This window comes from Protopterus annectens, chromosome 2.part2 (genome assembly GCF_019279795.1).
Source record: "Protopterus annectens isolate FY-2018-M chromosome 2.part2, PAN1.0, whole genome shotgun sequence".
In the NCBI taxonomy this organism is placed as follows: Eukaryota; Metazoa; Chordata; order Ceratodontiformes; family Protopteridae; genus Protopterus; species Protopterus annectens.
This window is the reverse complement of record NC_056730.1, coordinates 1,083,188,137-1,083,215,958: the sequence shown is the minus strand read 5'-3', so window position 1 is coordinate 1,083,215,958 and position 27,822 is coordinate 1,083,188,137. Positions and strand designations below refer to the sequence as shown.

General features: G+C 44.4%; 1 protein-coding gene across 2 annotated transcripts in view; it reads right to left on the bottom strand.

Annotated features, from left to right (window-relative positions):
* The window catches only part of LOC122795882 (clathrin light chain A-like), a 279,023-nt gene that overhangs the window by 6,913 nt on the left and 244,288 nt on the right, over positions 1 to 27,822 (bottom strand). Inside the window, exons 5-6 of one of the 2 annotated variants that reach the window (XM_044064304.1) lie at positions 27,375 to 27,428; positions 26,559 to 26,594 (exon numbers count right to left, since the gene is read on the bottom strand). The exons of the other annotated variant lie outside the window; for it this stretch is intronic. Coding sequence (XP_043920239.1) covers positions 26,559 to 26,594; positions 27,375 to 27,428 — 90 coding nt within the window. The remainder of the gene's footprint in view (positions 1 to 26,558; positions 26,595 to 27,374; positions 27,429 to 27,822) is intronic. 2 annotated transcript variants of the gene reach the window in all.

Genomic DNA, 27,822 nt, shown 5'->3' with positions numbered 1-27,822 from the left:
AGTCCTTATTAGGAGGATGGACGGGCACGGAAGGATCTGCAAGTTCCTTTTGGTGGCCGCAGCCACCACCATGGCATCAGCGGGGACACCCTTGGTAAGGAATTGTTTGTCACTAGGGGCAGTGATAAATTTAGAAGGCCTCCTAGGGACTGGCTCTACAGAGTCAGGAGCTGTCCACGCCTTCGTGCAATAACCTGCATAAGGGGTCGAAGGCGGAGACACCCAGGAGGTGGAGGGCCGAGATCCAAACGCCTCTAGGTATACTGACTCATCCTCAGAGGGATTGTTGGTGGGCCAGTTTCCCCTCTGTTTCAGAAGTTCTAGGATGTCTGAAAGGAGACATCCTCAGAGGGGATCTAGGGGATCCCTCTGACTCATCAAAGTCAGTATCCGGCGTGACAGACTCGGGAGTCTACATGCTTCCTCTTACAAGTCCTCTTCCTAGGAGGATCTCCCGAAACATCAGGAGAATCCTCGGAAGAGGGGGAAATTCCCAATGGGGAAACCTGAGGCGGAGGATCTCTGGGTCCTGTAGCAAGAGAAGTGGCAGAGATGTCAACAGGTACAATAGAGGGAGGAGCTACGGGAAGAGACTGCTGACTGATACCAGTGGCCAGTACACTCCATCACCTCGAATGCTCCCCTCCCAGGCAGGTCCGAGAGAACCCGCTCCGAAGAGCTAGGAACTCCAGGGACCACCGAAAGGGAAGCATCCGAGGCAGATGTCGGAGCCGAGCTCACCAAGGCCGAGGCTCCAAGGGGAAAAGCGGGTTGGACAAGGGTCCGATGCCACTCACCCCTCGGAGGAGACCATGGAAGCCCGACCACCGAATCCCTCTAAGGAAGAGGAGATAAGAGTAGAGGCTGAAGGAACAGAAGGGGGTATCCGTCCTCCAGCCGTAGCAGTAACTATGCCCGAAGACTCCAACTCCAAGCTCTGGGGTAGAGTTGAAGGAGGAACTGTAACGGGGTGTGGACCAACAGTCGTCTGCTGAGACGGACTGTGAAGCATTTGGGCCAGTACCTGTGACTTGAGCAATCTGCTGACCACTCTCTCTAGGTCATGGTCAGACAACCTGGATGACCTTGAAGATCGGCTCCGATGGCTCCGTTCCGACAGAAGAGGTGAAGCCGGAGCCGAAAGTATCGGCTCCAAGGAAGGAGACCTCGACCTCTTCCTGGAATGAGCCATCGGAGCCGACACTACGGATCCTGTCGGAGCCGATTTCGGAGCCGACAGAGCGCCTCGATGTATCGGCTCCAGCGAGCCGATACAGCCACCAAAGTAACGGTGTCGGAGCCGATCGGGCCGACACCGATGCCTGTGCCACATGGGTGTCGGAGCCGATCGGGCCGACGCCGAAGTGGACAATACAGTTCGGCACCGATGGCCATCGGTGCCGGGCTTAGTCAAGCCAGAATCGGCTCCAGCGGAGCGATCTCGACTCTGCGAAGTCGGAGCCGAGGCCGCAGGCTTAGAAACAGAAGCCTGGGCCTTGGAAACTCTTGCTGGTTTCGGTGGAGCCGACTTAGCGGAGAGCCCTCCGGCTTAAGAAGGCCCCTAAGAACCAGTTTATGTCTCTCCTGCAGGACTCTCTGGCTGAAGGAGTGACAAATAGCACAGGAGTCCTGCAGGTGAAGAGGGCCCAGACAATACAGGCAAGAAGTGTGACCGTCTGTCAGAGACATTTTCTGACAGCACGAGTCACACTTCTTAAAACCTGAAACCCTCTCCTTTGACATGGTGCCGACACACAAAACACACACACACCAGTCAAAATAAAATTAAATTACACAAAATACCAAAAGGTATTCTATAAAAAACACCAACACACACACCCTATTAGGGGGGGGATGGGATAGGGATAACTAAGAACAAATTCAAAAAGACAGGGAATTTCTGTCAGGAAGGGATAGAAATTAAATTTAAACTATAAAAAAATTAGTTTTTGACTAAAAAGGGGCTTGAAAATCACAAAGTGAAACAACTTACCAGGAGCTGGTAAAAAGAAGACCTCCCAAGCGAAGCGGCAAACGAGATCTGGGTACTTACTGCCTTGCATCATGGGATATGGGGCTGCCTCGAGCTGGTAAAAGGAGTTCTCGATCTAAAGCAAGTGCCGAGTCGGAGCCGAGGATCGGCTCCGAACCCATCAAGCAAGAATGAAGGCGAGATTGACAACTTAACATGTTAAGTTAACTTGCAACTGTCATAAAATGTCAACTGAATATTTGGATTTGTTACTTCATGTTAAAGGAAATAAATTGTTGACCAAGATTTTTTTTGAAAGCCACCCTCTGAGAATGTATTTTTATTAGCTTCAAGTGCACACCCTGTTCATTTACTCAAGTTCCTCCCTTAGGGAGAATTACTGCTAGTGGACAGGATTTACATGGAGGATATTGATTCTGAAAATGTAGCTCTGGAGTTTTGCCAATGCTCAAGTTATGGAGAATGGAGTAACAGTATTCTTGAGATCTCTTAATGTGCTTTCCCTTGAGGGCTGGTGATAGTAAGGGACATCATGTTAAGACCAGCAGAAGAAAGAAATGTGGTACGGGGGGGGGGGCGTACAAGGGGATGTATATTTTATCACCAGATATGCTCCATTTGTTGAGGGTGTTAACTGGATTACGAGGAATTGGCATGTCCTAAGTGATAAGTAAATCTGCCTCATGTTCGAATAAGCCTGGTCCATTCTGGCTTGAGTTGGGAGGTGAGCAAAATTAAGTACTCATAAAGGGTGTCAAGAACTTAAGTGTGTGGTGTCTACTTAAGGGGGTATATATTGCTAAACCTATTATGGTCTGTGATCGGCTTGCCTAATACTGTTCCTATGTTTCTGGCACATTTCCACCAGCTCTTGATGGGGATGACTTTATAGCCTATAACGGTTGATGTGAAGTTGTTCTCTCACCTTTCATTCTTACTGTTGGGTTTGGAGCACTTCCTTGGCTCCGACTCAGTCTAATGCAAAAGCTTGAGGTCTTAAACCAGCTTGAGGTCTACTCCCTATCCCATGATACACTGGTGCTTCCCTCAGATCTCATTTGTTGCTGCAACAGATGGGGAGCGATTCACCAGCTCGGGCCAGTGAATTTGATTTTTTTTTTCAAATATTTAGCTTGTATATATTCTATTAGGATTTTGTTAACTTCTTGTAATTTGCGTTATCGCTAGTATTTATATATTCTTTAGGTATCTTTCTTCTCTATTTCCTTGTTGCTTTTTTTTTTTTTTTTTTTTTCAGGCCTTGTAAACCTCCCTATTCCCTTAGCTGTTAGTTTGATAACCTCGTGTGAGAATTTATATATATATATATATATATATATATATATATATATATATATATATATATATATATTACACACGCACACACACCTTGCTAAAAAGTGTGTGACAGTTTAAAAATATATATAGAAATGTTATTTGTTTAGATAGCCTGTTTGACTTAGCTGTGTAGTTTGTTACAGATTTATCAGAGTATGAAAATATGTATCCTTTTTCTTAGTGTGTTAGTTTATATATAGTTAGATATACAAGTTTATTGGTTCATTTAGCCTGTTTGAATTAGAAGACTAATTTTCCTTTGGCTGAAGCTAGTTGTTTGCGTGACAGCTGTGTGTTGCTGTATAGGAGTGTGTGTTACCATTGAAATGTCTCAGGACAAGGATAAAGAGGCTAAACAATCCAAATCAGGATTTAAGAAATGCCCTAAATGTAGTCAGAAAATGTCCATTACAGATGAGCGCACACAACGTTTGTACTGTCTGGGTGCATTGCACCTTCAAGAGACTTGTTCCATCTGCCACTTGTTTAGTTCACGTGTTTTGTATGACAGAAGGAACAAACTAGTGGTTAGAGGTTTAATAAAGTCCTCCTTTCAGGAAAAATTGGATGAAAATCAGTCCAGTCATTCCAAATCCTCAAGTATTCTACTACTGGGGACGTCGGAGCCAGCAAAATCTCCCAGTACATCTAAGTTTGACAAAACTTCAGCGCCAGTGATCTCAGAGCTGACAGTTGTCTCTACAAGGACCCAGTCCCTGGTATTAGAACTGGCAACTCCAATATTGAAATCACCAATACAACAATCCATAGCTTCATTGGTCCTATCTTCTCGGTCCTCAAGGAGCTTGACTAACATGGACATGGATCATGTGGTGCAGAAGCTATTTCAGACACCAGCGTTTGCCAAACTTTAGTCGGCTCCGACCCCTCGAGCCTCAGAACAGACTAAACCCCCTGCTACTTCTGTTCCCCCTCCAATCCAACTTGAGGTTTCGGAGCCGGAGTGCTCAGAGCTGATGATAGTGGAGCCATCGGTAGAGACTCCTGCTCCAGGGCTTTCAGATCCGATATCTGACTACTTCGGTGCCAACTGAGTCTAGGGGCCAACACTGGCCGGTCGGGTCCGGGGAGGATAGTCGAACCGATATTTTGGGTCTGAATTTGCCTCTCGAGGCTTTGGCAGAGTTTGGCACCTACCTCTGGCTCGGAGCCCACTGTTTTGGTGCCGAGGGAATCCACTGTTTCTTCGGATCCAGGGGTTTCTTCGCATTGGGACTGTGGTGCCTTCGATGCCATGAGGAGAGTATTGTCCCCGCGGAGAACCACTTCATCAGGACCGGTAACTTCCTCCCTAAAGCACCAGCGTCTACTTCTGCATCACAGATTCCACAGAAGCGTAGAGACCCAGAGGCTCAGGAAGCCCAATTGGGTGAGTCCTGCTCTTCTGAGATTTCACCAGTGGTTCCCACTGAGAAGGTGCCTAGGAAGAAGCTAAGCAAGAGGAAGCATCTGGACCCACCCCCTCAAGAATCATTCACTTCAGACACTGATTTAGATGAGTCAGAAGGGTCCCCATGGTCACCCTCTGAAGATATCTCTCTGCAGATATCTTGGAGATACTTAAATAGAGGGGTGGCTGGCAGCCCATCAACCCTACTGATGATGAATCAATCTACCTGAAGGCTTTCAGGTCTCAGCCCTCCACCACTTGGGTGACTCTGCCTTTCGATGGAACTTATGGACCTAGTTTGTTGAAAGGCATGGGAGTCTCCAGATACAGTGACACCTGTCCCTAGGAGGCCCAACAAGTTTATTACTTCACCACAGGACAAGGCATTTCTTACTAAAGGAGTCCCTTTTGATGTCATGGTGGTGGCGGCCACCAAGAAGGAGTTATCCGAAAAGTACAGTTTTGTACCTACCATAAATGTAGATGTTCGAAGATCCACATTGCTGCAGTCCTTACTTATGGGTAGTCCGCTGTCCTCGGTCGGCCCGAATACCAAAGTATTAGGCTGACGTCGGTCATGGGCGCCTAGATCTGACATCAGAGCGTCAGGGTATAAAGGCGCATGACCGACGTCATATCCTCAGTCTTTTCTTGCCCCAGATGTCAGAAGGTCAAAACCAGAAAGGCCACAGCCAAAAACAGAATACCTCCCAAACACATGCCCAACAACAACCATCACCTAAAGCATAGCACCATGTCAAACTACAGTGGGGAAGGAGGGAGGGTAATTGGACTGCAGCAATGTGGATCTTGAACATCTACATTTATGGTAGGTACAAAACTGTACTATGTTCTTCATCTCACATTGCTGCAGTCCTTACTTATGGGTAGAATCCCAAAGCAGCGGAAAGGGAGGATGGTAAAAATCATAAAGCATTAGGACGCGCTAAAATGCCCTGTAAAATTGCAGTGGCAAAGCCAGCCCTAGACTTAGAATAAAGAGGAAGGTGGTAATGTTTAGAAAAAGTATGCACAGAACTCCAAGTAGCTGCCTCCAAAATGTCTTTTGTAGCTACCCCCCTAAGAAAGGCCGTAGAAGTAGCAGTAGCCCTAGTGGAATGAGGCCTGATTCCCGCAGGAATCCCCTTACCATGATGGGAATAACAGAAAGAAATACAAAACCCAATCCATTTAGAAATAGTTTGTTTTGAAACAGGTTTACCCTGTGAACCCAAAGCAAAAGAAACAAACAACTGCTGAGACTGTCTGAACTCCTTGGTTCTGCTCAAATAACGCAACTGCCTGTGAATATCCAAAGTATGCAAAATTTTCTCCCCTTTATTTTGGGGATTTGCATAAAAAGTAGGCAAGTGAATAGTTTGATTTAAGGCCACACTAGAAACCACTTTAGGCATAAAGGAAGGATTAGTATAAAGATACCCTATCCTTATGAAAAATCAGGAAAGGCTCCACTGCCATGAGGGCCTGTAATTCAGAAACCCTTCTTGCAGAGGTAATGGCCAACAAAAAGCAGTTTTCCATGACAAATACTTTAACTCGGCAGTAGCTGCAGGCTCAAAGGTTGTAGAGTAAGTTTTTCCAACACATAATTGAGATCCCAAGCAGGAGTAGGAGCTCTCATGGGGGTCTTATATTCTTTGCCCTCTAAGAAATTGCTTAAACCAAGGATGAGAGAATAAAGGAGGGTCACAATCATAGTGAGCAGAAATGGCTGCAGCATGGACCTTTATCGAGGAGAAAGACAAACCCTTGTCCAATAACTCAGTAAGATATTGAAGAGCAACACTTAAATCAGGTCTGGAGACATCAAAGTCCTTTCCTTTGCTCCAAATAAAAATCTCCTCCATTTATCAGCGTAAACCTTCCTGGTACTAGGCCTCCTGGCCTCCAAAATAACATTCAAAACTTGTTGTGGAAGCTGAGACCCTCCAGAGTCTAAAACAGAATATGCCAGGCTGTTAGATGCAGAGACTGAATCTTGACATTGAGGAAGTGACTGTCCTCTTGTGACAAAAGGTGTGGAATCAAAGGCAGAGGCCATGGAGGTTCTCGTACTAAACTCCTCAGTAGTGGGTACCAGTGTTGTCGAGGCCAATCCGGTGCTATCAAAATCATGGTTGGCTTGTCTTGTCTGGCCTTCAAAAGTACCTTGGGCAGAAGAGGCAGAGGTGGAAAGGCATATACATGCAGATTGTTCCAACTGAATGATAGAGCGTCCACCTTCCAAGCTGTGCGATGAAACATTTTTGTGCAAAACTTTGGCAACTGGTAATTCAGTGGAGAAGCGAACAGATCTATGTCTGGAGTTCCCCATAACACTGTCAACTTTTGAAATACATGAGGATCCAATTTCCACTCGTGAGGATCCACTATTTGTCTGCTCAACACATCTGCTAAGGAGTTCTGTGCTCCTGGTAGAAACCTTGCCTGAAGATTGAGGTGTAGATTGAGAGCAGTTTCCCACAAAATCATCGCTTGCCTGCAAAGAGGGTAAGAATGGGTTCCCCCTTGCTTGTTGATGTACCACATGACAGTAGTGTTGTCTGTTTGAATCAACACCTGCCCTGGGTGAAGTAAATCTTTGAAAGCCATCAATGCAAACTGGACTGCTAACATTTCCTTCAAGTTGATATGCAAATGTTGGAGTTTGACAGGCCACGTGTTTTGCACCCATTTTCCATTGAGGTGTGCTCCCCAAGCCTTGTCCGAGGCATCTGTCGTTAGAATCTGACTCGCCTCTGGCGGGTCACAGAGAGTCCCTTGTTTAGGTGACATTCCTGAGCCCACCACAAAAACTCCTTCTGAATGCAAGGTATTATCTGAATGACAGTGTCTAGATCTTGGCAGTGCTGTGTCCATACATTTTTGAGATACCATTGAAGCTTCCTCATATGCAATTTGGCATTGGGAAGCACCAGAATACAAGATGCCATGAACCCCAAGGCTTGAAGGACTGTCCTTGCAGTCAGCCTGGACCGTAGAGACATTTGATGGAAATAAAGAGAAAGGCTTCTTTGTTTGTCCAGGGTCAAAAAAGCCATCTGGGAAGCTGTATTCAGTCTCACACCCAGAAAGCACATGTCCTGAGAGGGTACTAGACTGGACTTTGTTTCGTTCACAGAATACCCTAGGCATCTTAACACTGCCATCACATACTGTAGATGATGAAGAAGTTCGTCCTTTTCTTGTGCAATAATCAGGCAATCGTCCAAATAAGGATAAATCTGTATTCCTCTTAGTCTGAAAAAGGCTATCACTGGAGCCAGAACCTTTGTGAACACTCTGGGCCCAGTAGATAAGCCAAAGGGCAATGCAGAGAACTGATAATGTAAATTTCCAGCCTGAAAACGCAGGTACCTCCTGCAACTGGGCCTGATAGGAACATGAAGGTAAGCCTCTTTGAGATCCAGAGTAACCATCCAGTGATCTTTTCCCAACAGAGGTAAACGTTGTTGTAAAGTCAACATCTTGAACTTTGGAATGTCCAGGTAAGTGTTGAGGATAGATAAATCCAAAATTGGTCTCCACGTGTTCCCTTTCTTTGGAACTAGAAACAGGCGAGAATAAAATCCTAGGCCCACTTCTGACAGAGGAACTGGCTGTATAGCTCCTATTCGAAGAAGTAAAGAAATTTGTCTGTGAGCCTCTATCCTTTGCCGAGGAGGGACGTCTGGCATGCCTTTGAAAGGAGGCATGGTATGGAAATAGAACTTGTAACCTCGGTTTATAATGTCCAACACCCATTTGTCCTGGGTGACTAAATGCCAATTTTGCTTGAAAAGAGCCAACTTTCCTCCCAAAGGAGCTGCCAGGCCAGAAGAATCTGGCAGCTGGAAATGCAGGTCATTGGGCCTGTTTACGAAAGGACTGGCCCCTGCCCTCACCAGTAGATTGAGCAGGCGAACTCCATTGTCTCGGCCTGAAGGTACTCTGAGCTCTGCCCCTACCACGCCTAGATCTACCCCTAGACTGAGAATCAGAAGAAGGGTACGTCCACCCCTTAGTAGGCCAATTTCTACTAAACTTTGGAGGTTGTACCTGCAAAAAATCTTTAACAGTCTGCATAGATTTAGCCTTGTCTTCCATTTTCTTTAAGACCGACTCCACAGGAGGACCAAACAAAACTTCAGACTGTAAAGGGGCATCCAGAATTCTAGACTTAACATGTTCAGACAAATTCTGATCCTTAAGCCAGGCGTGCCTATGAATAACTGAACCAGTGGCAGCCACCCTAGAAGAAGCCTGTAAAGCATCAAAACCACATTGCAAAGAGTGCTTACCCACCTGTTCAGAAACATGCACTAAATCTTGCAATTCTTTACACTCTATGCCCTCTGCCAAAGCATCCACTTTCGATCTTAGCTGAGAAAGGAGGAAATTCTGATACTTCAACATATGAAACTGGCAGTTCAAAGCTCTCATTGCTAAAGTAGAAGAGGTATACACCTTCTTACCCCATCTATCCAAGGCTCTAGCTTCCTTATCCAGAGGAACCGGATTCTTAACAACAGAGGCTCTAACACCCTTAGGCCCCTGACTAATAGTTTCTGGGTCCGCCCTAGGACTCTTGTACAGATATTTATGAGCCTCAGGCACCCTGTAATACCTGTCCGGTTTAACTGGGGCAGGAGGCACAGAATCCGGATTAAGGGAAGCTTCCGAAAAAACATCTGAAACAACATCCAAAACCGGAGGTATAGCTAAGGGTCTATGCTGTGGTAAAAACAAGAACTCCCTAAGTCTCTTCCGTGAATCAGAGTAATCCTGTCCTTCCCACTTAAAATGCTCCCTCATGGAATGCAGAGTTTCTGAAAATGAGAAATCCTCTGGAGGAGAAGCAGAAGGAGTGGAATCCTCTGCATCAGAATCAGAATAAGGAGGGAAATCTTGAATGTCTTCAGCAGAAGACTCTGAATCATCTGAGGCCTGCTCCAAACTTTCCAACTCTGGCTGCATCCTGGGCCTCTTATCAGGAGGGGGCATAGAACCTCTAATTAAAGTAATCAAATCCTCTGCCATTTTAAGCATGTGCTTTTTAGGCACAGACCCTGAAGAACCAGAACTAACACCAGAGGAAGGCAAAACAGACCTGCCCTTAGAAGGAGCCTTAGAAACAGTAACAGAAGGCCTAACCACCTTAGGCATAGAAGGGAGAATAGTAACCTGAGAGGCCCCTTCAGCCTGACCTGCCTCCTGAGAGGCCACATCTTGTAAAATCAAAGTTTCCCCCTGGGACTCAACAGAAACTTCAGCCAGATCCATTTGTTCAGCTGTAGCTTCTAACGGTCCGGCGTCCGAAACGGACGAATCATCCTGCCTAGGCTTTAAAGATTTGTCTTTGCGCTTCTTAGAAGAAGCAGGCGTCGGAACATCCGACGGCATATTATAATTACACCTCTTGCCAAAGACTAACCTAGCGCAATCTAATCTCCGTTTTATAGTGCGCTTATTAAACCTAGCACAAAAACGACACCCGACTACGTCGTGCTCCGGTCCCAAACAAGGAATACAAAGCGAGTGGTAATCCCTATGCGGTATCTGTTTCCCACAAGAAATACAATTATTCACTTTTTCTGACATCTTGTAAGTAACTGAGGCAAGAAAAAACAAAAATATTCCCCAACGGGGTACTTAGCCCAACTTGGTATCGGTCTGAAACTCCGAAAATGAAAAATTTCAGAACGCCGAACGGCACTTGCAACGCTGCTTCTGCATCGGACCATGCGGCAAAAAAGACTGAGGATATGACGTCGGTCATGCGCCTTTATACCCTGACGCTCTGATGTCAGATCTAGGCGCCCATGACCGACGTCAGCCTAATACTTTGGTATTCGGGCCGACCGAGGACAGCGGACTACCCATAAGTAAGGACTGCAGCAATGTGAGATGAAGAACATCTTCAACGTCTGTCCATCCCCTGAATAAAGACTCCAGGGTAATGGATAGATATGGGAAGTGCATGTTTACTTCAGTGACTTCTGCCATTATGTCACCAAATTATCTTACGTACTTCACTAGGCTACAAAGAGATCTGATTAAAGAGCTTGGAGATGCTCTTCAGGGCTCAGTAGCTGCGGTGGTCTCAAAGTATACTCCCAACTCTCTACCCTTAATTCCATAGTAAACTCGTCCATGCATCTGGTTTCATACACAGCTGATGGAGCAAGAAGAGCAGCGGCTTCAGGAATCGCTCTCAGGAGACATTCCTGGATGCGCTTATGTCCACTTGCGGAGCCCTTTAAGGCATCCTTTATCAACACCTCTATCAATAGCTCCTTTTCACACAGTGGTCTTTTCAAAATCTACCAATGTCTCATCAGATTATAATCACGAGCACCTGCAAAAAGGCCCTACAGTAGTAGTTAACATCGCATTCGGTAACGATAGGCTGACCTTTTGTTTTACAAACTCCAACTGCCACAATGACCACAGAGGCTTCCTTGACAGGGTGGGAGGGGACATTATCAGGCAAGGACAGCCCAAGGCAAATGGACACAACACACGGCCAATCTGCATATCAATGTCCTACAGATGAGAGCGGAACTTCTAGCGTTGCAGTCCTTTCAAGACGCTCTCCCTCTAGGGACCATTGCAATCCAGATGGACATATCAGTAGTCTGGTACATCAACAAACAAGGAGGAACCAAATCTTACCCCCTATGTTGAGAGGCCCTGAGAGTATGGCAGTGGGCAACCTCTACCAAGTGCTTTCTGACAGCAAAGCACATCCCACGGAGGTCCAACATGATAGCAGACAAACTGAGCAGGGCAATTCTACTGCCTCATGAGTGATCCCTGAAGAAAGAAGCAGAAAGGATATTCCGCAAATGGGGTCAGCCTTGCTGTGATCTCTTTGCCACATGCACAAAAGTACAGTTTTGTACCTACCATAAATGTAGATGTCCGAATTGGATAGCATCTGCAGTCATAACAACTGGGTTGTCCTGTCGTCAGGCAGCCCTTCAGTCGGCCGGATTCCAAAGTCCGGGTCCGGCTTCGGCTGATGTCGCACTTCACCCGACGTCATCTCTGTTGGTCTTCGGGTATAAAGGCATCAGCCGACGCCATTTTCCTCAGTGTTTCTTGCCCCAGATGCCAGTAGCCCTCTTGAAGGCTAAAATTTGAATAAATGCCAATGTTTCCAAAAAGATAGAGGTAAACACACAAATAAGCATGTATGTACATATATACAAACAAATACACCATGAAAGACTCCCCCCCATCAGCTAGCTATTAGGAGGGTAAACACCCTAGGAGTACCACAGAGGGGAAGGAGGGAGGGTAATCCTGACTGCAGATGCTATCCAATTCGGACATCTACATTTATGGTAGGTACAAAACTGTACTATGTCCTTCATGGATGCATCTGCAGTCATAACAACTGGGTAGAATACCATAGCCAACTAGGGGAGGAGGATAAAAGTAGATTATGGTGTGTTTAGGATCCCTTGCAGTACAGCAGTGGCAAACCCTGCTCGGGATCTGGAATATAGAGGCAAATTATAATGCTTGGCAAATGTATGCACGGAGGTCCAAGTAGCCGCCTCAATAATGTCTTTGGTTGCCACTCCTCGTAAGAAGGCTGTGGTAGTGGCTGTTGCCCTTGTAGAATGAGGTCTTATATTCTGTGGAATTGGTTTTCCATGGAAGGAGTAACAGAATCGTATGCAATTTCCTATCCATTTGGAGATTGTCTGTTTGGAAATAGCTTTTCCTTCCCTTCCTGTTGCATAGGCTACAAAAAGTTGGTCAGTCTTTCTGCTACTTTTTGTTCTGTCCAAGTAGTAGCGTAGCTGTCTACGTACATCCAAGGTATGCAGTATTCTTTCCCCTCTGTTTTGTGGGTTGGGAAAGAAGGTAGGTAGGTGGATTGCCTGGTTTAAAGACACTCTGGATACCACCTTAGGCATAAATGTAGGGTTAGTCCTCATGGACACTCTATCTTGGTGGAAGATTAGGAAGGGTTGCACTGCCATTAAGGCCTGTAGTTCTGAAACCCTCCTTGCTGAAGTAATTGCCAGTAGGAAAGCAGTTTTCCATGACAGGTGTTGTAGGTCTGCTGTTGCTGCTGGTTCAAAGGGTGATAGTGTCAACTTTTCTAGCACAAAGTTTAAGTCCCAAGCTGGTAATGGTGGTTTCCTTGGAGGTTTTACATTCTTGATTCCTCTGAGGAACTGCCTGAGCAAAGTGCGAAAAACAGGTGGATCAAAGCTGTATTCTGCTGAAATAGCTGATGCATGTATCTTGATGGAGGAGTAGGACAGGCCTGAATGAAGAAGTTCGGCCAGATACTCCAGAATGTTAGGCATATCTATGTTTGACACATCTTTTCCTCTTTCAGTACTCCAAATGACAAACCTTTTCCATTTTCCAGCATAGTTCCTTCTTGTTGAAGGTCTGCGTGCTTCAAGAATAATGTCTTTAACTCTTTGGGAAAGTTCTGGATTAGCTGCTGCTATGTGATGTTCCATGCAGTCAGTTGCAACGTTTTTAGGTTTGGATGTATGGTGCTGTAGTTGTTCTGAGTTAGCATCAAAGGCATCAGGGGTATTGGCCACATATTGTTCCGAGACATGCTCCTCAGCAGTGGATACCAGTGTTGTCTTGGCCAGTTTGGAGCTATCAGGATTATCCTTGGACGTTCTTCCTTGATTTTTAGTAGTACTTTGTGTATCAAGGGAAGAGGTGGGAATGCATATGCTGTTAGGCCTTTCCAGCTGAAGGAGAGCGAATCCACTTTCCATGCTAGTGGGTGGAATGTCCTTGTGCAGAATTTTTTGAGCTGGTGATTGAGAGGTGATGCGAATAGATCTATCTGAGGCATTCCCCATTTCTTTGAGATGGTCTTGAAAATGTCCGGGTGCAGCTTCCATTCGTGGGCATCCGATGTGGTTCTGCTTAATATGTCTGCTAGAGTATTTTCTTTTCCCGGTACAAATATTGCCTGTAACTGGATGTTGTAGCTGAGTGCCAGGGTCCACAGCTCCAAAGTCATTCTGCATAGGGGTTATGAATGAGTGCCTCCCTGTTTGTTGATGTACCACATGACTGTGGTGTTGTCTGTCCTTATCATCAACTGGCCCTCTTTGAGAAATGGTCTGAATTTTTGGATTGCCAGTTTTACTGCCAGCATTTCTTTTAGGTTGATGTGCAGGTGAAGTTGATCCTGTGTCCACAATCCTTGCACGCATTTGTCCTGCATGTGGGCCCCCCATCCTAGGTCTGAAGCGTCTGTTGTGATGGTCTGGCTTGCTTGACATCTGCGAAAGGGTAGGCCTGGGTTTGACTGGCATGCCTGAGCCCACCATAGGAACTCCTGTTTTAAGCATGGAATTAGTGGGATTTCTGTTTCTAGGCTGTGGCTGTGTTGGGACCATAAATTCTTTAGGTACCACTGTAGTTTTCTCATATGTAGTCTGGCAAATGGGACCAAGATTATGCATGATGCCATGAAGCCCAAGGCCTGCAGTACTTTTCTTGCTGTTAACTTGTTCAGTTTTGTTAGTGCCAAGAAGTAAAGAGGAGTTCTTTTGTTTTTCTGTAGTTAGGAATGCCATTTGTTTTACTGTGTCCAATTCAGCCCAAGAATGTCCTTGTTTGGGATGGTATCAGCCTTGACTTTTGTAAATTGACTGTGTATCCCAGTGCTTGTAGCAAGTAAATGACCCTTTGTAAATCTGTTGTCAGCTTGCTTTTGTTGTCCCCTTGTAGCAGGCAGTCGTCCAGGTATGGGTAAATTTGAATTCCTGTAGTCTGCAATGGCGATTACTGATGCCAGGCATTTTGTGAATACTCTGGGCAGTAGATAAGCCAAAGGGCAATGCTGAGAATTGATAGTGCTCTGATCCTGCAAGAAATCTGAGGTATCTTCTGCAGATTGGTCGAATGGGGACGTGCAGGTATGCCTCCTTGAGATCTAGAGTTACCAGCCAACACTCCTTGCCCAGCATGGGAAGAAGTTGCTGTAGGGTCAGCATTTTGAATTTTGGGACAATGATGTATGTATTTAAGGTGGACAGGTCGAGAATTGGTCTCCAACTTTTTCCTTTCTTGGAACTAGGAATAGTCTGGAGTAGAACCCCTTTCCTTGCTCTGCTGTTGGCACTCTTTCCACAGCTCTCATGTTTGCTAACTCCATTATCTGCTGTAGAGCCTCTGTTTTTTGATTTGGAGGTAGATTTGGCATTCCTCTTTTGACTGGTAAAGTGTGGAAGTGGAACCGGTAACCTTGATCTATGGTTTGTAAAATCCACTTGTCTTTTGTTATGTAGTGCCAGTTCTTTGAAAATAAGGTTAACTTTCCGCCTAGAGGAGCTGCTATTTGTTCCCTGGTAGGCGGACTTAGGGTTAAGTCACTGTGGTTGTGTTGATGTAGTGGCAGTGGTTGTGTCTGTGCCTCTGTTGTTACCTTGCCACTGTCGTCCTCTGTAGGCACCTCCTCTGGTTTGGTTTCTGCCTCTGGAGCGTCTATTCCTGCCCCTTTGAGATCTTGTGGAGTCAGGAAAGGACCAATTTTGGCAGGCCAGTTCCTGCTAAACCTTGGGGTTGAACCTGCAAGAAATCTTTAACCGTTTGAACAGATTTTGCCTTTTCTTCCATTTTCTTCATAACCTGCTGGGCAGGTGTACCAAACAAACTTGTCTTATCCATAGGAGCATCTAGCAACTTAGCTTTAACATGATCCGGTAAAGCTTGTTCCTTTAGCCATGCATGCCTTCTTATCACTGTGCCAGTCATGGCTGATCTAAATGAAGCCTCCAGTGCATCATAGCCACATTTTAAGGAATGGTTGCTAACCTGTTGTATGTTATTTACCATTTCTAATACATATTTCTTATCAAGAGATTCATCAGTGGTTAGCTTTTTAGTTAACTGATCAAGCATAAACTCTTGGTATTGTATCATGTGAAACTGACAGTTTAAAGCTCTAGCTGTGAGAGTAGCTGAAGTGTAAACCTTTTTACCCCATCTGTCTAATGACCTTGCTTCCCTTTCAGAAGGAATAGGGTTTTTAGCTATGGTCGCAGCTACTGCCTTGGGACCCTGAGATATAGTTTCGGGGTCTGCAAGTGGGGCCTTGTAAAGGTGGTGATGAGTATCTGGCATCCTGTAAAATCTGTCTGGTTTGGCAGGGGCTGGGGGTAAAGAATCTGGAGCGGAGCAGACATCACTTGAAAGCATCATCCACCACAGAGAGAACAGGAGGTATAGCTAAGGGCCTGTGCTGTGGAAGGTGCAGAAAAGTCCTAAGTCTTTTCCTGGAGTCTGAAAAATCCTGTTGCTGCCATTGGAACTGCTCTCGCATGGCATGTAAGGTTTCCCCAAAGGAGAATTCTTCTGGTGGGGAAGCAGCTGGAATGGATTCTTCAGCATCAGAATCTTCAAAATTGGAGAAAGGAGCCTCTGGCTGGTCAGTTATGTCTGATTCATCAGCAGAATCATCAGAGGAAACTGGCTCAGGGGGCTCTGCCCTAGGTCTCTTCTCAGGGGGCTGAGAGGCCCTGTCTGGGTGAGATTGAGATCCTCTAATTAATGAAATTAAATCTTCTGCCAAAGTAAGCATTTGAGAACTAGAAGAGGGCCTGGTTGTGGGGGGTTTAACAGGCACTGTTTTAGTAGTCTTGGCTGCTTTAGCCCTGGCGAAGGCCTTAATGGACATGGCTGCTGGAGGCCTAGCAGCACCACGTGCTGGGGTAGAGACATCCAAGGGATGGTGTCTGATAAGTCAGTGGTAACCACCGTAGTGGGTAAAGTTTCTGAGGCCGATTCCAGAATGGTAGCAGGGGCCTCAGTTGTAGATATAGATTCAGCTGTAGTTTGATCAGTTTTCGGTTTCGGCGAAACCGAGACACTCATGATTTGCTTAACCATGGTTTCGGCGAAACCGCGGACCCTGAATGTCGGTCTTTATCTTTGCGTTTTGGCAGATTGGGTAGTCGGAGGATCCGGCGGCATAATATACGCAAAATCAGAACCGAAAAACTGTTCTGCAAACTCCGACCGACGCCTAAGCGTTGTCGGTTGAAGGAAGCACAGGCCGAACAGGCTGCTACGTGGGCTGGGCCTAAACAAGGCAGACAATAAGAGTGGAAATCTTTATGAGGTATTTGTTTCCCACAGGTTAAACAATTATTAACTTTTTCTGACATCGGCTGAGGCAAGAAAGAGTCCCCAACGGGGTACTTAGCTTTAGAAGTCTTCGAAGTAGTATTCGGTAGAAGTAATCTCTGGATCCGACCGACCGGCACTTGCGAACAGCTTCTGCTTCGGGCGCCACGCGGCAAGAAAGACTGAGGAAAATGGCGTTGGCTGATGCCTTTATACCCGAAGACCAACAGAGATGACGTCGGGTGAAGTGCGACATCAGCCGAAGCCGGACCCGGACTTTGGAATCCGGCCGACTGAAGGGCTGCCTGACGACAGGACAACCCAGTTGTTATGACTGCAGATGCATCCATGAAGGACATCATGAAATGCAGCTATTTTGCCCTAATTCCCCACCCCGGGGGATGCCCCAAAGGGATGCGCTTGTACACGATTGGCCCCAGGGCCTCCTTTATGCCTTTCCTCAGATACCTAAAGTTTTACAGAAAGCCAGTGTTCTGGGAAGGACCATAAGTCTCATAGCCCCCTAGTGGCCTCGTCAGATTTGGTTTCCATTCCTATGGCTTCATCTACTGCAAGAACCTTGGCTCTTGGACCCAGTTCCAGACCTCCTGATTCACTCATCAAGGGCTCTTCATCCATCTCTTCAGTCCCTCAAATTGACAGCTTGGCGGCTCCAGTTTCAAATATAGCCAGGTTTCAGAATATTTCTCTGCAGCTCAGCATATACAGAGTTCCTCCCACCAATCAACTAAGAAGTTACATCTTAGCAAATGGAAAATATTCTCAATATAGGCATTGACAAACCACACAACTATTCAATGAGGGGGCAGCTGCTGCAACCATTCGAGTCCAATTAGCTGCAATATCTAACTTTCACCTTGGTAATCAAGGGTCTAATACTATGTCACATAGACCTTCCCAAGGCATTTCTCAAAGGCACATTACATTTGAGACCACCCATTAAATCTCCGGTTACCCCGTGAAATTTAAATTTTGTTCTTTCTCGAATCATCCTACCACCTTTTGAACCAGCCTCTTCACATGATCTGAAGTATCTGACATGGAAATCCATATTTCTAGTGGCCATTACGTCTACTCAAAGGGTTTCAGAGTTACAGGCCTTGTCCATTAAACCCCCATATATGATTTTTCATAATGATAGAGTTTCTCTTCGGACAAATCCTTCGTTTTTACTGAAAGTATGTTCAGAAGCAAATCTCAGTCTATAGAGTTGCCTGTTTTCTTCCCTAAATATGACAATAAGATGGAGTATACGCTACACAAGTTTAATGTTCACAGACAGCTTCGACTATTTAGACAGGACCAAAGATTTCAGGAAAACAAAACAGCTCTTTGTTTCTTTCTCAGAGTCCAAGAAAGGTGCACCTGTGGTGAAAATCACTATCAAAATGGTTATCAGATTGTATTTCTTTCACTTACAGTTCAGTAAACACACCATTACATCAAAAGATAAAGGGCCATTTTACTAGATCTGTCTCCACCTTGTCAGCCTGTACTGCCAAATTACCGATAGATACTATTTGTGGAGCAGCAACTTGGTCAAGGCCTCATACCTTCATCACTCATTACAAAGTAGATAGGGCCTCCAGGGACAGGGCTTCCTTTGGTTCTACCGACCTGAAGAATATGCTCCAGTGAGCCACCCGAGAAAGATGGTGCTTGGGATGCTAAGGGTTATCCTGCTGGCAGGCTACCCACAGTCAGCCTGAATTCCAAAGTCTAGGTCTGGCTTCAGTTGCTGTCGCCTCTTCCCTGACGTCAGTGCGCCAGGGGTATAAAAGATGCAGCCGACGCCATTTTCTTCAGTTTTTCTTGCCCCAGATGTCAGGTGCCCCCAAAGTGGTAGGCTGAAAATTATGCCAATATGTATGCATGCACAAAGATAAACATTTCCTTCATCTACAAGCAAATACACCACATAGGTTGTATAGGATAGAGAAGTAAAGATAAGTCCCAGCAAATAAAAGGGGGATGGTGGGTGGGTAACCTGGACTGCAACAGTGAATACACTCTAACATCTACATTTATGGTAGGTACACAACTGTACTATGTTCATCGTGTTTCACTGTTGCAGTCATTACACTTGGGTTGAATCCCAAAGCGGAGGTTGGGTGGCTCGGTCTAAATAGGATTAGGAGAGACTATAAGGCTCTGCAGAACTGCAGTGGCAAAGCCTGCTCTGGATTTAGAGTAGAGAGGTAAGTGGTAGTGCTTGGTAAAAGTGTGCACTGAACTACAAGTTGCAGCCTCTAAAATGTCTTTAGTTGGTACTCCTCTGAGGAAGGCTGCTGAAGTAGCTGCTACTCTGGTTGAGTGTGGCCTAATGCCCTTAGGCACTAATTTGCCATGTTGTTAACAGAAACGAATGCAGTGGCCTATCCATTTTGAAATAGTCTGCTCTGAGATAGCCTTTCCTTGTGATCCTGCAGCATATGCTACTAAGAGTTGCTCAGTCTTTCTGAAAGCTTTAGTCCTGTCCAAGTAGAAGCGTAGCTGTCTGTGTATGTCCAAAGAATGCAGGAGTTTCTCACCCTTATTCTGTGGGTTTGGATAAAAGGTAGGTAAATGAATGGTTTGGGTTAAGGGCCACACTGGACATTACCTTAGGCATAAATGTCGGGTTGGTCCTCAGAGAAACTCTGTCTGGATGGAAAATGATAAAAGGTTCCACAGCTATGAGTGCCTGTAACTGAGACTCATCTTGCAGAGGTTTTTGCTAGGAGCAGAGCTGTTTTCCAAGATAAGAACTTTATTTCAGCTGCATTGGCTGGCTCAAAAGGCGGCAGTGTGAGTTTTTCCAAGACATAATTGAGGTCCCATGCAGGTATTGGTGCTCTCCTTGGAGGTCTTATGTTTTTCGCCCCTCTGAGGTACTGTCTTAGCAATGGATGTGAAAAAATTGGTGGTTCCGTATTGTAATGAGCTGAAATGGCAGAGGCATGGATTTTAATTGATGAAAAGGATAGGGCTTTGTCCAGCATCTCAGCTAGGTATTGTAAAATCTGAGAAATATTTGGTACAGACGTGTTAATTCCTTGTGCCTGGTTCCAAGCACAGAATCTTTTCCAGTTTTCTGCATAAGATTTTCTGGTACTGGGCCTCCTGGCCTCCAAAATAACATCCATCATTGCTTTAGAGAGAGGTGTGTTCCGAATGGCTACATTATCCGCCATGCTGCCAGATTTAGGGTTCTGAGTTGGCTGTGCAGGATCTGATTGTTTCGTTGGGTCAGTGAATGAGGAATTAGAGGCAATGTCCAGGCTGGGCCTTGAGACAAGCTCTTTAGGATTGGGTACCAGTGCTGGTGGGGCCAGTCTGGAGCAATCAGAATAATTTTTGGCTTCTCTTGTATGACCTTTAGGAGTACCTTGGGGAGGAGAGGCAGAGGAGAAAAGGCATATACTGTTAGGGTTTTCCAGCTGAATGATAGTGCATCCACTTTCCATACTTGCTTGTGATAAGTCCTTGTGCAGAATCTCTGTAGTTGGCAGTTGTGAGGGGAAGCAAATAGATCTATGTCTGGGCGTCCCCATTTCTTTATTATCATGCTGAAAACTTGGGGATCCATGAGGTTTCTGCTTAGTTCGTCTGCCAGAGTATTTTTCTTTCCTAGCAGGAATTGTGCTTGCAGGTGTACTTGATAAGTTAGTGCTGTGTCCCACAAAGTCATGGCTTGTCTTCAGAGGGGATAGGAATGAGTGCCTCCCTGTTTATGTACCACATGACTGTAGTATTGTCCGTCCTTATCAGTAGTTGTCCTGGATGGAGTAGATCCTTGAAAGCTGTCAGGGCATTCTGAACAGCCAGCATCTCTTTTTGATTGACATGAAGATGCCTTTGGCTTGTGGGCCATGTGCCCTGAATAAATTTTCATGCCATGTGGGTCCCCCCCAGGCATAATCTGAAGCATCCGTTGTTATTGATTGCCTGGCTGTGGGTAGGGTGAATGGCTGTCCCTTGTTGTGGTGACAGGCCTGTGCCCACCATCGAAACTCCTGTTGCAGGCAAGGAATGAGGGTAATTAATGTTTCCAGGCTGTAACAATGTTGAGTCCAAACACTTTTTAGATACTACTGTAGTTTCCTTATATACAGTCTGGCATATGGAATTAGCAGAATGCAGGATGCCATGAAGCCCAAAGCCTGCAGAATTTTTCTTGCAGATAACTGGGTCTTTGTTGCCAACATTTTGAAGTAAGAAGTCAGTTGCCTTTATCTGGTGTGAGATAAGCCATCTGGGCAGTTGTATTTAAGCTTGCACCCATGAATATTATCTCGAGAGGGTATTAGTTTTGATTTATTTTCGTTTACTGTGTACCCTAGGCAAATTAGTAATCTTTTTACAAACGCCAGATGCTTTAGTAGAATGTCCTTGTTCTCTGCTTGAATAAGGCAATCGTCCAAGTAAGGATATATTTGAATTCCTCTGTCTGCAAAATGCAATTGCTGGTGCCAGGCATTTTGTGAAGACCCTGGGTGCAGTAGATAAGCCAAAGGGCAGTGCAGAGAATTGGTAGTGCATTGAGCCAACTATGAATCTGAGGCATCTTCTGCAAGATTGTCTGACTGGAATAAGCAGGTATGCCTCTTTTAGGTCCAAAGTTACAAGCCAAGCCTTCGTGCCCAGCATGGGCAGAAGCTGCTGCAGAGTCAACATTTTGAATTTTGGAATGTCCAGAAATGTATTTAGAATAGACAGGTCCAGTATTGGTCTCCAGACTTTGTCTTTTCTGGGTACCAAGAAAAGTCTTGAGTAAAATCCTTGTCCCTGCTCTTGCTGTGGTACTTACTGAATGGCCCTCATGTCCATGAGGGATGACCCTTATTTTTGTGCCTCTGCCTGTTGATTGTGTGGCAGGTCTGGCATACCTTTTGCCCTTGGCAGGGTGTGAAAGTGGAACCTGTAGCCCTGGCACACTATATTCAAGACCCATTTGTCCTGGGTGATCATGTGCCAATTTTGAGAAAAAAGTGCTAGTTTTCCCCCTAAGGGGGCTGCCAGAAGATAAGGGCTTGGTGCTGGCAGAGGAAAGTCATTGGGACTGTTTCCTGTATGGCTGTGATTTGTCTTCTCCGCTTTTGGAGGTAGAAGCGCCCCACTGTTTAGGCCTGTATGAGCCCTGGGGCTGGGATCTGCCTGTGGGGCGTCTGTATCTGCCTCTTTGTGGCCTGTCTGACACTGGAAAGGACCAACTCTTTGTAGGCCAGTTCCTGCTAAATCTGGGTGGCTGTACCTGTAAGAAATCCTTTACTGTTAGCATAGATTTCGCTTTGTCCTCCATTTTCTTCAACAACTCCTCTGCTTTAATACCAAATAAGGTATCATGATGTAATGGAGGATCTAATAATTTTGCTTTAACATGATCAGGCAGATTCTGCTCTTTTAACTAAGCATGCCTCCTAATGACAAAACCCATAACTGCAGCCCTGCAAGAGGCCTCCAGAGAATCAAAACCACATTGCAATGTATGCTTTCCCACTTGTTCAGTTGTTTGCAATAAATCCTGTATTTCCTTATTTTCTGCACAATCAGAATTTGTCATTTTCTGTTTTAGCAGTGACATTAAGTATTGATTATATTTAAGCATATGAAATTGACAATTTAAAGCCCTCACAGCCAAAGTAGCAGAAGTGTAAACCTTTTTCCCCATCTGTCTAGTGCCCTTGAATCTCTATCAGAGGGGATAGGGTTTTTACAGTAGAAGCCTTGACCCCTTTGGGACCCTGAGAAATAGTATGTGGGTCAGCAGCAGGGTTTTTATAAAGAAATTTATGTGAATCTGGAACTCAGTAGTATCTGTCTGGTTTAACAGGGGCAGGAGGTAAAGAGCCAAGAGAAAGGCCAGACTCTGAAAATACATCTACAATGTCTAACACAGGAGGAATAGCCTAAGGCCTGTGCTGAGGGAGTAAAAGAAAATCTCTAAGCCTTTTCTTAGATTCCGAGTAGTCTTGGCTCTCCAAGTGGAAGTGCTCCCTCATGGTATGCAGGGTTTCCCCAAAAGAATAATCTGCAGGCGATGAGGCTGAAGGGATAGATTCTTCAGCATCAGAATCCTCATAAGGAGGAAGAGAGTATTCCTGTTCAGAAGAGGAGTCAGAAGAAATGGAAACCTGATCTGAAGATTCATATTCTGTCTCTTGCCTAGGCCTCATCAGGAGGGGGATGGGAACCCCTGATCAAGGTAATTAGGTCTTCGGCCATTTTGAGCATCTGTTTTTTAGGCATGGTAGTCTGTCCAGGAGAATGCTGTACTTGTTTCTTTGTCTTTAGAATTGCTTTAGTCTTTGCTTTGGAAGCTGAAGTAGGCTTTATATAACTGTGTAGGTCTGAAAACACCCTCAGAAGCTGATGCCTGCTCAGCAGCTCCGGACCCATCTAAGGGAATACGTTCCGTGTGTCCAATACCTTGAGTATCCAGAGGACTAGCTGGCTCCACGTGGGAGTCGTCAGCGGCCTGTGGCTCTGAGGTAGCGGGCGCCAGGGGCTGCGAATGCACCTCACTGAGAACTGGCGACTGGCTTAGCAGAAGCCTCGTCGTCTGTTTTGGACCTCTGATGCCTGTCCTTTTCTTTTTCCTTGCGCTTTTTATAAACTCCGGTCGTCGGCTGTTCCGACAGCATTATATAATTGAATCTTCGGCCGAAATAATGAAAGGCAAAATCGTACCGACACTTAGTGCGCTAGTTAAATCTAGCACAAAACCGACAGCTAGCAACGTTGTGGTCAGGGCCTAGGCAAGGAATACAGTAAGAATGAAAATCCTTATGAGGTATTTGCTTCCCACAAGAAATATAATTGTTAACTTTTTCTGTCATCGGACTGGAACAACAAAAAAGTTTCCCCAACGGGGTACTTAGCTTTAATGAAGATTTCGGATCTGAAATTTGTTTTTGAAAATCTCAGGAGTCGGCCGACCGGCACTTGCAAACTGCTTTTGCTTCGGGCACCGCGCGGCAAGAAAGACTGAAGAAAATGGCATCGGCTGCATCTTTTATACCCCTGTTGCACTGACGTCAGAGAAGAGGTGACAGCAACCGATGCCGGACCTAGACTTTGGAATTCAGGCCGACTGCTGGTAGCCTGCCAGCAGGATAACCCAAGTATAATGATTGCAACAGTGAAACACGATGAACATCTTCACAAAGTTATGTACTCACCATAACATTCCATGCGAATTGTTAATCTTTCTTTCATTCTAACGTCCCACTCTAACCACCATCCAAGCTTCTTGGGGACAGAGTATTCACCTAAGACATGGTTGTATTTATCTTTATCTAGTTTTCCTTTGTTACTGCTATGTCAAGAGTGGCATGTATTTTTACTGGCAGCAAACAAGATCTGAGAGAAGCACCAGTGCATCATGGGATAGGGGAGTAGGTCTCAAGCACCAGTGCATCATGGGATAGGGGAGTAGGTCTCAAGCTGGTTGAAGACCTTGAGTTTTTGCATTAGGCACAGTTGGAGCCAAGGATCAATAAGAATGAAGGCGAGATGAACAACTCACATGGAACGTTATGGCGAGTACATAACTTCTTTTTCTGTTTGCTACTATTGTGACTTTTCTGAGGCATTTAATATTAATGGCAAAGGCAAGGCACCAATTATACATAATTATCATAAGGGAGAGATTTATTGCATTAAACGTCCGTGTGACAAATATTATGTAATGCATGGAGCATGCAGATTACACTCCAATATGCAGAAAAAAAACAAAACCAGTTAAGCGCTAGAGTTCCACGTGACCCAATCTTAAATGTTAAGCACCCCCTAATAAACTTAACATCCAGTCCTTCCTCCACTAGACAGTAAACTCTGCCTGTACTGACCAGCGAAGTACAGCAGCAGAATTAAAAGACCGTTTCTGCCACTGTCCCTTCTGGTAACGTGTACTCAAGTTCTAATACACCTAGAAAGTTGCTAGAATAAAAGGATTTGCCTTTGCATATATTTTCTGAAAGATACCAACTCTGAAACATTGTCCAATGCATGCCATTTAGTGACTTCAGTCCTTAGTGGTTTGTCACAAAACCTCAGATTTTACTAGCAACAAACTAAAAATATAAAGCAAAAATCTAAATGTTCTAAGAAAATATGGACAGTTGACAGGCATGAAAGGCAAGTGTAACCATGACGTTCCACATTACACTGCCTTTCTGACAGCGTCCATCAAGTGTTTTACGGCACTGAAAGCCAGCAAAACACTTTGCAATCCCCCTCACCGTAATTAGTAGTACATGGGGAACAGATAAAGCTCCATGCACTGCAGATCACAACTCGGTATTGTGTTCTCAAGATGGATGCCAAGAAACACCTCTCAAGCTTCGCTTCGCTGTCAAGGTTAACTTCTTGGCAAACATGTCTCGAACACATAATAGAGTTATGATGGTAACCCAATCATAATCATCTATGTTGAACACACTTCTAGAAGTGTTAAAACTGATAATGAAAAAAAGTAAGGCATTAGAAATGTTTCAGTGCAACAGCGGAATACTCCCTTTGTAAGCATAATTCTAATCCATTGTGGGTTTTTTTGTTACATGTCTTAATTTGCTTTTAGATACAACCACTTCTTTCACTTCTCTTTCACATAATGAAGCAAGATACACTTTTATGATAGATACTGACAGTCATTTAGTGTAATTACCTTTGGATAATAATGTCATTACTTCCTCACATGCTACAGGATGTTTTGAAATGCTGAGCATTTTAAATTCTCGTTAACAGATTCATTCTGTAACCTTGAAGGCAGTGAGCCAAGGTACTAATTTTTATGCTAATATAAAAATGAGATTTTCTTGTTTTTCCCCCCTAACTCCCTGACACCAATATGCTTATTGAAAAAAGTTAACCTGCACTAAATCACAAAAACTACAAAATTTGCTGTGCTACTATACTAACCCTCAAGGATACTGCTCCGCTCAAAATCACCCAGGGGCAATATCCGAAAATATTTCCTTAGTGTACATTGCTGCATGTCAAGCTTAACTGGGTACAGCCCTCAAAGCCTTATGTAAAATGATGGAATACAGGTGTCTAATTTTAAGTTAGATCTCTGCTTCTGTTTTGATAGGTTATATATATGGCATCATTTAAAAAGTATGCATATCACACAGGCAAAAGGAAAACTCTCAGTAAAAAAGTACATGTACCTGTTAAACAAAACACAAATCTATAAAATGGTTTCAGCTTCAGGTGCACGCACACCCAACAAGTCTAAAAGGGTAACAAACAGACTTCACATTCTCTCATTTAGTAAGTTTAACAATGATTACAACTGTTTTAACTGTCTAAAAGTGCTGTGTACATCTAGCATACAGTTATTAGCTTGTTAAAGCTTGCTCATGTTTTATTACTAACAGTGACAGCTGATGTTTACTAAACAATGACACAATGAGGCAAAGGGTAAAATAAGCTGGAGTTTAGTATATTTTTAATTCTAATTTGTGGTTTGCTACTCAAATCAAACGATAAGCATCAGCGATCTGAACAAATGAAACTCATGTACTTACAATACCAAAACAGAGAAGCAATGGGGATGGGCATCCAAATGGAGGACTACTAGCATTTCACAGTACCTGCAAGCATCAAAGACACTACTCACGATGACACTGCTACCACAGAAGACACACAGTTTAATGTGGCAGTGAGAAGATTTTACTTAACTGTTCTAGGCGGTAGCAAGGATGAGTTATGTTTGTGCTTAAAAGGCGCATAGAAAAAAGAAACAAGGAGAAATTTTAAAAGTTAGATATAGAAAATGAAAATGAGCTTTAAATGCAGATGATTTCAGCCAGTCATGCAACTGTAGGTGGATTGCCAGGAAAAGCAGTGTTGATTTTACTATGCAGTGTTCAAGCTGTGCATAGGTCACATTATTCTGTTTCCAGAAAGTGTAAGTTGCCCTACCACTGATCCAGCCAAACCAGCAAACATAAATGCCTCATTTTAAAACTGATTGGGCCTTTGAAAGAAAAACAAATACTGTGCCATTTAAACACCTGTACATCCAACATTTCACATTCTACACTGGGATACTCTAGATAAACATAACCTCTGAGTACAAATGCCAGTCAGTGGCTTTATAAAAACAAAGTAACTATGCCTATCTACTGACTTACAGCAGTATAAAAGGATAAGTGACATGTAATAACTACATTTACTGCTATATTGTGATATTTCACTAAAGATGCCTATATAAATTAAATGTTTAGAAGTAAATTTCTGTACACATTTTCTTAAAGATTCTGTGAAAATTATTGTTTATCACTAATGTCAAACCATCAAAAACTTTCAAAAGGACATACCCTGAAAAAGGCACAGACTTCTAGTTTTAGAAAACACTAGTCAGCTACAGCAATACTTACCAGATAAAGTATACATGTACAATACAGTAAACACAGAACAAAATGCACAACACAAAAATACATAAAAGTTGAACACAAATGGAAAGCATAAAAAGAATATAGTTTAGCAACATACACATAACCAATCACATCAGCGAAGGGTTGTTTGTAGAAAGCTTCATCTGCCACTCTAGACAGCAAGGTATCCAAAGAAAGGCAGCAGGCAAGAAAAAAAGAGAAGGTAGTAAAAGTGGAGGAAACCATTAAGAGTTATGCTTAACACTGCAGCAGCAGGACAGAATCAATAGCATGCACCAATTTACTGCTTCATTCAACTAAATATCAAATGAATTATATTCCAGCTGCGATGCTTTTGCTCTTTATATGGTTATCCCCAACACAAAAGAAACCTCAGTACTCTATTACAGAACCCAAGCAGTTCAGCTGCAGCATGGAAAAATCTGCAAAATCTAAGTACACAATGTTTTTAAAAATTTTCAAAATTGGAATACAATGCATGCAATAAGGAAGCATTTTGACTTGCAGCTTGCCAATATCACTAAATTTAATACTTTCATCCTTTA